This window comes from Schistocerca serialis, chromosome 2 (assembly GCF_023864345.2).
Source record: "Schistocerca serialis cubense isolate TAMUIC-IGC-003099 chromosome 2, iqSchSeri2.2, whole genome shotgun sequence".
Taxonomy (NCBI): Eukaryota; Metazoa; Arthropoda; class Insecta; order Orthoptera; family Acrididae; genus Schistocerca; species Schistocerca serialis.
Window position 1 is genome coordinate 663365261 of NC_064639.1, and position 12695 is coordinate 663377955.

The 12695-nt window shown below is 43.1% G+C and overlaps 2 protein-coding genes across 3 annotated transcripts in view; one reads left to right on the forward strand and one right to left on the reverse strand.

Annotated features, from left to right (window-relative positions):
- The first annotated feature begins 1903 nt into the window (after positions 1-1903).
- The window catches only part of LOC126457743 (tyrosine aminotransferase), a 205346-nt gene continuing 194554 nt past the window's right edge, over positions 1904-12695 (forward strand). The window contains exon 1 of the mRNA XM_050094290.1: positions 1904-2081. Within this exon, the coding sequence (XP_049950247.1) occupies positions 1919-2081 (163 nt within the window). The 5' untranslated portion in view covers positions 1904-1918. The remainder of the gene's footprint in view (positions 2082-12695) is intronic.
- LOC126457744 (uncharacterized) overlaps positions 2079-12695 on the reverse strand; it is a 76077-nt gene continuing 65460 nt past the window's right edge. The window contains exon 3 of one of the 2 annotated variants that reach the window (XM_050094291.1): positions 2079-2239. In XM_050094291.1, the coding sequence (XP_049950248.1) occupies positions 2125-2239 (115 nt within the window). In that variant the 3' untranslated portion in view covers positions 2079-2124. Of the gene's footprint in view, positions 2240-6221; positions 7478-12695 lie in introns of those variants that run through there. The other variant, XR_007585519.1, reaches the window with a different exon arrangement.

A 12695-nucleotide genomic window follows, 5' to 3' on the forward strand; every position in this document is an offset into this window, starting at 1 on the left:
TTGCCTTGGCAAGCACATTCTCCAGATCTCTCACCAATTGAGAACGTCTAGCCAATGGTGGCCGAGCAACTGGCTCGTCACAATACGCCAGTCACTACTGTTGATGAACTGTGGTATCGTGTTGAAGCTGCATGGGCAGCTGTACCTGTACACGCCATCCAAGCTCTGTTTGACTCAATGCCCAGGCGTATCAAGGCCGTCATTACGGCCCGAGGTGGTTGTTCTGGGTACTGATTTCTCAGTATCTAAGCACCCAAACTGCGTGAAAATGTAATCACATGTCAGTTCTAGTATAATACAGGGTGGTTCAAAAAGAATACCACAACTTTAAAAATGTGTATTTAATGAAAGAAACATAATATAACCTTCTGTTATACATCATTACAAAGAGTATTTAAAAAGGTTTTTTTTCACTCAAAAACAAGTTCAGAGATGTTCAATATGGCCCCCTCCAGACACTCGAGCAATATCAACCCGATACTCCAACTCGTTCCACACTCTCTGTAGCATATCAGGCGTAACAGTTTGGATAGCTGCTGTTATTTCTCGTTTCAAATCATCAATGGTGGCTGGGAGAGGTGGCCAAAACACCATATCCTTAACATACCCCCATAAGAAAAAATCGCAGGGGGTTTAAGATCAGGGCTTCTTGGAGGCCAGTGATGAAGTGCTCTGTCACGGGCTGCCTGGCGGCCGATCCATCGCCTCGGGTAGTTGACGTTCAGGTAGTTACGGACAGATAAGTGCCAATGTGGACTCTCCATACAGTTGATTGTGGAATTTGCAGCTCTCTGCTAGCTCTGCGAGTCGATTTTCCTGGGCTGCGAACAAATGCTTGCTGGATGCGTGCTACATTTTCTTCACTCGTTCTCGGCCGTCCAGAACTTTTCCCTTTGCACAAACACCCATTCTCTGTAAACTGTTTATACCAACGTTTAATACACCACCTATCAGGAGGTTTAACACCATACTTCGTTCGAAATGCACGCTGAACAACTGTCGTCGATTTACTTCTGCCGTACTCAATAACACAAAAAGCTTTCTGTTGAGCGGTCGCCATCTTAGCATCAACTGACGCTGACGCCTAGTCAACAGCGCCTCACGCGAACAAATGTACAACTAAATGAAACTTTATAGCTCCCTTAATTCGCCGACAGATAGTGCTTAGCTCTGCCTTTTGTCGATGCAGAGTTTTAAATTCCTAAAGTTGTGGTATTCTTTTTGAATCACCCTGTATATTTGTCCAATGAATACCCGTTTATCATCTGTATTTATTCTTGGTGTAGCAATTTTAATAGCCAGTAGTGTAGTTAATAAATGAATAAGGACTACATTATTTCAATATACACTGGAAGACATTCGTGTACTAAACTTCTACGGTCAGGGGTCGATAAATGAAAAACAGAAAAAAAATAATAATCAGGTGAGCCGCGACGCTAGACGCGTGCCACCGCCTTGGTTGAACTGTTTACTAGCTGAAGGGCACATACAATAAACCTAAAACTGTGATTGTCTTTCCCCAAAAACGTTCTGAGTCTACGCGCTTATTTGTGCCCTCTTTCAACTGAGCGAAGTTTCTGGGAAATCGCGTTCTGGCACTTGGCGTGTTGCCCTCGTTAATGCGGCTGCGCTGAAATGCTAATCATGTGCGTATCCAAACGTGCAGACCACTTCTTGTACATTTTACGTTAATTGTTGGACGGTGTTTCACTTTTAATTGCCCGCTGTGTAAATGTCCGTATTGTGAGGAAAGGGCTGAAGTGCGCGTGTGGTCGGCAGCGCCCGTGGTGGCTGCGACGGCGTCGCGGGGCCCGGAGGCGGCGCAGCGAGGCTGGGCTGGGCCGGCCGCTGCCGGCTGAGGCGGCTGCCCGCGATATAAGCGGCCGCCGGGAGAGCCGCCCGCCACAGCCCGCGCGCCATGGAGCCACAGCAGCCGCAGCAGCAGCAGCCGCAGCGAGGCGACTGGGCGTGCGTGCCCGCCTCCTGTGTGGCGCGCAGGACGCACAACCCGCTGCGCACCATCGTCGAGGAGCTGGCCATACAGCCCAACCCCGACAAGCACCTCATCGCGCTCTCCATAGGTGAGTGAGTCCGCCACCTACCACGTTCCGCGTTCTTACAACGTCACAGTGTTGTTCTTCCGAGAAAAGAGTACCAGTTACCAGGCGCCGATCCGAGGTTCGAGTGTCCCTGTCTTCCATCCTCGAAACGTAGCTCCCCGTCACCGTCGAGCCTAGGACTGCAACAATAATGACAACAAATTATAAAAAAGTGTAATATGTAAATAATAACTTGTTTATATTAGTGCTTAGCACATCGGTTTGCCGGTCGGAGTGGCCGAGCGGTTCTAGGTGCTACAGTCTGGAACCGCGCGACCGCTACGGTCGCAGGTTCGAATCCTGCCTCGGGCATGGATGTGTGTGATGTCCTTAGGTTCGTTAGGTTTAAGTAGTTCTAAGTTCTAGGGGACTGATGACCTCTGAAGTTAAGTCCCATAGTGCTCAGAGCCATTTGAACCATTTGAACCACATCGCTTTAGCATAACTTGCAATAAATAACAGTTCAGAAAAAAAAACATATTTATTAAAAGCATTCATCCGAAAATTTTAGAAGTTCGTGTGTCATGCACTTAACAACTGTAACAGAACTCTCACAACTTTGATAACGTCATAATTTATGCGACATAAAATCTAAGTGTGCATTCACCATTACGCTGGCCGGTGTCGCCGAGCGGTTCTAGGCGCTTCAGTCTGGACCGCGCGACCGCAATGGTCGCAGGTTCGAATCCTGCTTCGGGCATTGATGTGTGTGATGCCTTTAGGTTAGTTAGGTTTAAGTAGTTCTGAGTTCTAGGGGACTGAGGACCTCAGATGTTAAGTTCCATAGTGCTCAGAGCCATTTGAACCATTTTTTTTTGAACTCCCACAACTTTGTCAACGTCATAATTTACACGACATAAAATCTATGTGTGCACTCACCTTTATTAGTATTTCGCTTGGCACTAGGATTGTCAACACAGGTCCGGAGGCTAAGGTTGTGCGAGTGTGTAAATTGGAAAAATGCTATCAGTCGTTTCCGCTGCCGTTCTGGAAAGTTAGTCTTTCTGTTATTTTCTTAGTGCAGTATCTTCTTTATTCAATTTCCCGTGGTTGTCAGTTTTACGTGTGCAATCTCGAATGCTGTCGGACTTGTTGCTGGCTGCCAGGTATGGTCAGTCTGCGAATATGCGCCTCTTTGTGGGTGGAGTGTTTTCTGCAGGCCACCGGGCAGCCCACAAGCGCATCCATATGGACAAGCCGTCGGGAAAGAATTGAAAATTATTCTTTGCTAATCATATTTTGTAAATTTGTAGAATTCCATGACGCTATCTAGACACTTAGTTTTTATGCAGTTTTATTCTCCGTAAGTTAGCTGAAATATCTGTAAATTGGTATACTTAAAAAATATGCTTTTAGCGAATTGTTCTTTGGCTCCACAACTGCTAGTTGTCCACCAAACGCGCCCCAAAGACATAACGCCACAGTGCCCAGAAAATATCGCCGTCTGTAGTGATCGGTTTGCGGAGTAGCATACACAGATCATTCATGGGCGAGAAGATAAACTAGTTCGTCCGTGCTGGACCTCTGTATACTGCGTGACTTATCCAAGTACACGTATGTTAAGAAAAGTCCGCAATCATAGATAAAAGCTTCGAAAACTTTTGATTTTCTTCAATATACCGGTTTTCCTCTTGGACCAATTATCACATGAAAACATTCGGAATTACGTCGCTCTCCCGTGATGCTTTTGATAACTGTCACACTTCTAACACGGCATGAAATGACTTGCCCGTTTATGTTCTGAAGGTAGTGAAGGTCAGGAGGCTTCGATTCTGGACTACGTGAAATACCGTATTGCTGGATAGTACGCAGCAGGCTTATGAAGGTTCGTCTAAGGCAACCAAAAGTACTGGGATTATAATGGTAACTGTGTAGAAAAATTAAAAGTTGTGTATCTGGGATTTTATAACAAATGTTTCGTCTGCATCTTGTGTGATCTTTCCTAACCGAATAGCCGTTATTTTTCAGACACACCTTTAATAGTAGAATACAAAGGAATTGTACGACTACAAGTTGATGTAACACGCCACAGAAACTGCAATATCAAAGCTGACTCATGAATATACGTAGCTTAGACAATTAAGATTCGGATCAAGAGCTGCAATAATCAGCGATTCTGTAGTGAAACGGTTCTACACCCATTAGTACAATGCGCTACTTTTCGGAAAATTGGAAAGTGAAACGTGCCACAATTTTCTGGGGTGACAAGGCAAAAGAACAGAACGGGGCCAAGCCTTCCTTTGTCAAGAATTATTTGGGAAATGATAAAGTATTCAGAGTTTCAAACAGATGAATATTCAGTTTAACGGTATGTGATATCTCCTTCAGCATTATGGAAAGAAACTAAATACTTCCCAATATTCGGCAACTGATGTTTCATGCGCGTCGTTTCGAAAATAATTTATACTCATTCTGCGCTCGAAACTACATTCACAAGATACTGTATTTTCTGTTCTCTAGTTAGTCCTTGAGGAACAGAGAGCTTATGACATCTTTGAACACTATATCATGTAAAGACATACGATGCTCCATGTAAAGCATTTTTACAACTTTTAAATCTTTAATTTTTTTGTGTACTATTGACAGTTTATTAATAATCATTTCACATTACAGTGATCCATATTCGTGGAGTACGAACATCTTCCGTGTTTTCTCTTTAATTTACACTGCACTGTATCACTATCATTATTTTAATTGTACAATTATTTTAATTGTGCAATCGTTATGAGACTTTATCTCCAACATAACGGAGTACATGAAACACTTCCTAGTGTTACGTAAAATTTAAATTTGCCAGTTATTTGTGATCAGTCATTTGCCGTATTTCCTTTACCTTTTTGTAGAGTATAATTCTTGTACTATAGAGGACCTTCGCACTGGGAACAGTGACTCTTAAGCGCTGTTACTTCATTATTCCTACAATTATCACTAATTTTAAAATGTATGTAACAAAGTTTATAAATAAATATTGCAATTTCTATAGCGTACAAAAACGCAGGTATTGACTTAGCACGATAATATCAACCAATAAAGCTTGACGAAATAAACAAATTACGGCTTGAACGATATACTGCGCGAGTCTTCACCTCTCGTTACCTTCGGCACATCGGTTTACAATGCAAGGTCTTCCAGCACCATACAGGATTCACGCAGAAAATAAATGTAAGGTATCTGCAAATCGTTTTTATTACCGTTGTCTCTATTCCATCTCATCTTCTACGTTCCTTGATTGAGCGCTCAGTTTTGTGGATTTTATGAGTAAACATAGGAACAACAAAACACTTATTTCTTCCTTCATTGGCGATATTTTTCTTCAATCTCGAGTTCTCGTTCGTAAACAAACACGTTTTGGATATACTTCGATACGCAGTCAAAACCTCTTTACGACACTGACGTTTCCTGTGCGCCGTACGCTCGTTTTTCCGTGTTCTACTCCACCGTTTGCAGTTACAAAATTGGTTCGCGGCAATTTTAGGTTATGGGAGTCCTGAGGCATTAAAAATGTATTCCTATTTCTCCGAGTCTTAAAAAGGTGCATCCCATTCTCGTTTAGAATGGATATCGAATGTCTACGACTTGCAAGTAATAAAACCCGAAATATTTCAAGCTTTAACTTCCGTCATTCTCATGTATCGTCATGAAGCTATAGTAGAGCTTCATATTCTGTAACATTACAAGATTACATAAGCTCTATATGACACGTGGTTATCGAACTGAAAATCCAGAAATTTGACGTTTGGACCACGGATAATCTTACGGTTATTTCCCCATCAGTTAATACGCCTTCCACATATAGCATTTCTTTGTGAATGCGAGGAAAGTGAAATTGAACTGGGGAAAGATTCCACGTTTGCTAGTTGAGACGCTGCAGCTAGTTATGTAACACGGAACTCAGTTCGGAGGGAAGTAAGGGTATACATCTGCAATAGGTCTCTGTTTAAATAGGCACAATGAAATTTAAACCAATCTCTGGGTAGAAGAAATCCTTACTTTTTAAGACACTTTCAGTTTCGTTACATCTGGGACATATATGAGCTGCATGAATTGGTTGAAATAAACGAAAATACAACGATTGATAATGAGAATATACGCGCATCAGAGAATCAATAAAAGAAGACATAATTTCGTGATTAGAATAATAATAATTTTGTTTTACTTTATTTTCTTATCCCAAGAGAGCATCGTAACATTGTCACATTATCTAGTTATTTTCATATGCCATTTATCATGTTCGTTGTATACCGCTGTCGTGAGGATTGTGGGAAGTATTTTACAAAAATTATATATTTTTAACGAAAATATGGCTACATGCTGACCATTTACAGGTAAATTATTTTTATATGATGCTTAATGTATTTTAAATTAATTAATTGATAAGTAAACACACACACCCACATCGATATTATCATTTTGAAAAAAATGTTTATGTAGCAGGAGTGTTAACATTTCGCTACATTGCAACAATAATTGTTAAATAGATTGAATATTAGTAATAATAATGTGTTATCATGATCGTCATAAGCCACACATATAATATTTTCATTTTTAGTTGCTAATAACAAGGAATGAGGAAGGTGGCATTATGTAACACATTACAAGGTATTACTGCATTTGACGTGGAGTAAAGACACATGAAATTGAATGCCATTGCATTCCCTTCGGGTACAGGCGGTTCTTGAAAACAGTTTTCTGGCAACAATTTTGTGATAAAAGGGTTAAAGTTACAGTTTTCGCCAAGAACACAGACTGCGTCCTCGACGTTCGGCTACGGAGCCACCAAGGACCCAGTCCGAACGGCCTTGACGGGCTTGCACCACGCCTGTGGCGACTGGCTCCCAAATTAGACTCATTGGTATTCATGATTTATGACGTAATACTCACTCGAAATTTGATAAAAAAATGAAGATGGAAGTCTCGTAACAAAGACCATTTCTGTCACAGTAGTTGCTTTCCAGACACAATTTCGTTCCATTCGTTGCCGATATTAAGTTACTTTTATGCTAATTTGCTACCGTCTATGGTACGTAACGCTAAATGAAGGAAATGTGTTCAGCATAATGCTTGTATTGTAATCAGTAAGTATGGAAGTGAAAGAAGTGGGATGGCCGTCACAAGTTGCTAGCACGTTGCCTATCATCGATGAAATATTTCTGGGCAGACGCTTAACTAAATTACTCTGTCTTGAGACGTGGATTATCCACTTTCGCAAGGTTTTGGGTTTGATCAAGGACGTCACGCCGCAGTACTACGATTAGGAACTGTTCGCTCTCAAGATTCCTGCTTTGGTATCCAAATACCCACGATGGAATTTGCCGCTCGTCACCGGCATTAGGAACTGGTTATCTCCGATCCAAGAAGCTCTGTTTGGTGGTCCCGACCTAGGATAAGGAATAATTAGTGCACACGGTATAAGCTTTTGGGTAAACAGTAACAAAATCGAAATAAATTCTCACTTTCACCCCCTGCCTTTCTCCATGAGAGGTTGCTGTACAGTATTTGTTGCACACTAGCTGTTCTTTCCATTTCATTTCATACTGCACCCTCTTTTCTGTTGCATATGGAACAACCTAGTTCTGCACTTACGTAGGCATTTCTGCTCAGTTCGTAACTTGTTACCCATCTGATGAATTTCATTTCTAATTATGCTACTTGTCCCTTGTGGTACAGCTCGTTGCCGCACATTTCATATCCAACGATAACAAATAAATATTCTCTCTTTGCTTTTAGCGTACAAGTAATTACATGAGGGCATGCTGAAAATTGTACCTCCCATTTTTTATGTGAAAACTCTTAAAACTTTTAAATAAAACAAACGTTATTAACATTCTACATCTTTATTCTTCATGTCTGCATACTTATTTCTCAAGACAATCACCCTGCTGACGAATGCATTTCTCCCAACGAGAACCCAGTTTGTTGATACCGTCACTGTAGAAATTTTGACTTTGTTGACGCAGCCATAACCTCACTATCAAAGTGAAGTCGTTGAAGGCTTTCTTAAAGTTTTGAAAACATATGAAAATTGGATGGCGCCAAGTCGAGACTGTATGGAAGATGATCGATGACACTGAACCGAAGGCGCCAGATTGTTGCAGGTGTTGCACCGATCGTGTGTGACCTGGTATTGTCATGGTGAAAGAATCAATATTCCATATGTGGACGAAGGCTTGTGCGGCTAGAACCTCAATTACACCACACCGTTTCTCACAGACCGGCATAGTTACGTTACATACCGACATGTTATACGCTACTATTCAGAGCCCTCTAGCGGCAGATAGCTGCAAATATGTAGACATCAAGGATAAAGATGTAGAATGTTAATAACGTGTGTTTTATTTTAAAATCTTTAAGAATTTTCTCATGAAAAATTCAGAGGCAATCTTTTTCAGCACGCTCTCAGATGGTACAGTAGAGTAAACTGTTGCGCAGCAGCCTGTGACGTAATTCCCTCGTCCTTTGATCGTGTCTCACAATCAGCCATAGTTAGAGAAAGTCATGAGTGAATCGCAGAACGAGTAAACGCATGTTAATAACAAGTCTCACTGGATGAATTTGGTTCGCATTTCGGGTTTAAGCTTCGTCAGCACTCATTTCTGGAGTGGACTGGTGGTGGGGCGGCCTCAGTGTGAAGCAAAATAAACTGCACCATCTACCACCTGTAAACTAAAGCAATCACAATTCCGGTGGTTTTATTTGCTTTTTCCAATTTATTTATTTTTTGCATGGCGTTTTCTTTACATTACTGATTAGACGATTTCTTTGTATGAGACATTAGCTGATCATATTGTAAGACCTATGCATAATCATTGGTTACGACAATCAGACCTCAATCAGTTTATTAGTGACCAAATTGACTGATGAGTTAAAGCAAGATAGATAAGCAAAAGATGATGGCAACTGACGTTATAGTTGTTTACAATTAAAGAAGTTATTGTGAACCGAGGCATGTCCAGACAACACCACGACACATGGTAGTCAGCCATGTGTATCAGCGTTAACTATCACATGACCGGTTTGTCTCTTCGCACACCTTGCGGCGATTCGCTCTGTTGAGGTCTGGACTTCACGTATTAAGCTGCCTTCCTAGGATAGCCGACGATGGTTTAGGAGAATTTTAGCACAAATCCACATCTGACTCTGCTGATTCAGTTTGCTTCCAAGATTCTAACTCACTTCGGGCGAATTCTGGGATAGTTCCTATACAGATGGAGGTCGTTTAATGACTGTGAAGTTGACGGACATTTAACTTCTTACGTTCTCTCGGAGGCAGGGTCGCCTCATCGCCTTTCCGCATTTTTTGTTCTGGCCTGTACAATTGTCCCCTATCATGTACAACATTCTTACCTCCTTGTCGACATTATTTTGGATGTACCAGTACAGCATCGTACACAGTTCATTTGGGCCCTTTCCTCCGCCACCTTCATTGTAGAGGAAAAGAGTCATTTCCCGTGAAGCTAGTTTATGCACACCGAAAACATTCACGGTAAGTTGTCTCAAGTAGTAGGTGTCCTGAAGAGGAATGAAACATAGAGAGATGTTGCCCATGAAATCAAAACAGATTCCAATATTTTGTTTAGACCCCTTCGCACATATGGCAGTGATTTATTTAAGGGAGCTGTAATACCTTTAGGCTCTAAACTTATACACCAGAAGTCCGGTGATGGCCATTCTCTCCGTTTGCTGTACAAAGGCAACATGTCCTAGACTAGTTCCTTATCTGCAGTAAATTAAAGGGCTTGTCAGATCCGCGTTATTGTGCAAATATGTTCCTTTTCTACGGTAAACAATATAATGATTTAGAATCATAAGCGTCAAAAAAATTAAACTTATAAATTTCGGACTGTTTTCCTATCTGCAATAAGCGGTTTATTTGTAGGACAGTGTTGTGGTGCCTAGTCTGGTACGTAAATTAAATTCTGCTGCTCCTCCATTGGCGTAACTTGTGGCGTTAACAGATGTTCCCATTTCTTCTTGTTGTGGGTTTCAATTCTATGACAGCTTTGCTGCAGCTCTTGACGCTAGTTTATCCTCTACGAGTCTCTTCAAGCCCACATACCTTGTGCACCCTACGTTTATTTTAACCTGCTTGCTGCACTCATCCCTTGGTCTCCCTCTACAGTTTTTACCCTCCCCCCTCCCCCTCCCCACTTCCCTCTATTACCAAAGTGACAGGACGTGTCCTGCCAACAGATCCCTTATTTTATTAAAGCTACCTTTTTTTCCTCCGTTCGATTCAGTACCTCCTCAGTAATTACTGACCTACTCACCTAATATTCAGCATTCTTGTGTACAGACAGATTCCAAAAGCTTCTGTTCTCTTTTCGCCTATACCGTTTACCGTCCACGTTTCACTTCCGTGTGAGGCTATATCCCAGACAACTAGCTTCAAAAAAGATTTCCTAACTTTTAAATTTATATTACGAGTTAGCAAACGCCACTTTTTCACAAACGCTTTTCTAGCTATTTCCATCCTACATTTTATATACCTCTCTCCTTCCGCAAGCATCACCCATTTTGCTGCTCAAATAGCAAAACACATCTATTACTTGTAGGGGCTCACTTTCTTATCTAATTTCCTCAGCTTCATCTGATTTAATTTGCCTACATTCCATTGCCCTTGTCTTACTTTTGTTGATGTTCGTCTTGCAACTTCTTTTCAAGACCCGACTCTGCCAGAATTACAATGTCATCGACAAACCTGAAAGTTTTTATTCTTCTCCCTGAAACCTTTTCAAATTTATCGCTGGTTTCCTTTCCTGCTTGTTCAATATACAGATCGAATAACATCTGGCATAGACTACAGCCCTGTGTCATTTCCTTCTCAAACTCTGCTTTCACGCCCCCAGGGGCTCGGCATTCGTTTGCTGGGTACGGGCTTGGCGACCCCGGGGTTCCTGAGCTGGGGACTGGTAAGCGCCGCCAGTCCCCTGTCACCGTAACCTCTAAGCACACTTCAACGACCACCGTGCGGCGCGGCGGTGGAATGTTGTGTGTCTCAGGGAATGGGGATCTTGGCTTGACCGCCCGGGTCGCGAGGATGGAATACACCTCTATAAAAAACCCCTCAATCTCAAGGTGTGCTGCGCGCCGATGAGATGCATGGCTGTTGAGGTGGAACAGTCGTTAGCGGGCGACCTCTGGGGAGTCTGCCGCACCTCAGTTGTATAAGGCTTACCTAGGCATGCGGGGCTCTGTCTAGGTGGACTCCTAGTTCCCTAGCTGCTCGTGGGACCGAGATGGAACCCTCGAACTTTTCTTCTTCTCCCCCCAGCGGAAAGGGTGGGCCGCTGGTAGGTTCTAACACCCAATCTCACAAGAGGGCTCGTGTAGCCAGTCCTCCTGATTCAGGTAGTAGTAGTAACAGAACGCATGCTGCTTCGCAGAATGTGTTTCTTATAATTAAAAGAAAAGATGGGAGTTTCGACAAAGTTTCGCCATTTTACATCCAGAAAGGCTTAGAAGGTATTGCTGGTACATTAAAATCTGTAAAGCGCTTGCGAAATGGCACCTTGTTGGTTGAAACATCTAGCTTCCAGCAAGTCCAGAACCTTCAGAAGGCACAATTTCTTGGGGAGTTTGCGATTGAGACTGAATTTCACAACACCTTGAACTACAGCAAGGGTGTTGTGACTTGCCGAGATCTCGTTGATATTCCCCTAGACGAACTGAAGGCTGAATGGTCCCGGGAAGGAATTGTCGACGTGCAACACGTTATGAAACGGGTGGATGGTGCTCTCCTGAAATCTGACTCGTTCATCCTTACGTTTAACAGCACCAAATTGCCCGAGTATGTGAAGGCAGGTTTCCTACGTCTCAGTGTACGGCCTTATTACCCCAACCCCATGCGGTGTTTTAAGTGCCAACGCTTTGGACACACTACTCTCGGCTGTAAAGGGGAAGCCACTTGCGGGAAGTGTGGTAAAGCCGCCCATGAGGGAGTTGGTTGCTCCTCTCCTCCCAAGTGTGTCAACTGCTCTGGGGATCACCCTGTGTGGAGTAGGGAATGTAGAGTTTTCCTTGAGGAACGGAAGATCCAGGAACTTAAAACCACCAAACGCATCCCGTACGGTGAGGCAAAGAAAATTTACAAGTCCCTGCAGCCGCCCACGTTCGCTGCTTCCTTTTCTTCCGTTCTGAAACAGCCAGTCTTGAAAACTGATGCCGCTACACAAACGGAGGTTGCTACTGTCAGCACTAGCACCTGCGTTTGTCAATGTACGTGTGCTGCTGCTGTTCCTGTGAAGCCTGCTGCTCCTCCCCGGCCTTCTGACCGGGCCGTGGTCGCTGACGTTATGGAACCTCCTGCCCCTTCCCAGGTCCAGTCTTGTGCAATGCCCAGCACTGCTACACCCCCTACTGCTTCTGAGGTTTTGGCTCCACTGCCACCTCTGGCCAGAAAATCGAAGCCCAAACCAAAGGTGAAGACTCGACCGCTCAAGGAGACTGAAGTTCTACAGTCTGCTGATGTTGATGTCGTTCTTTCTGACGTCTCTCTCGACTCCTCTTCAGAGGCGATGGAGGTTGATGTCAGACTGGGGCAATCATCTCGCCCCAAAACTGAGCCTCCACCTGTTGTGGCCTCTCCTCCCCGACAGA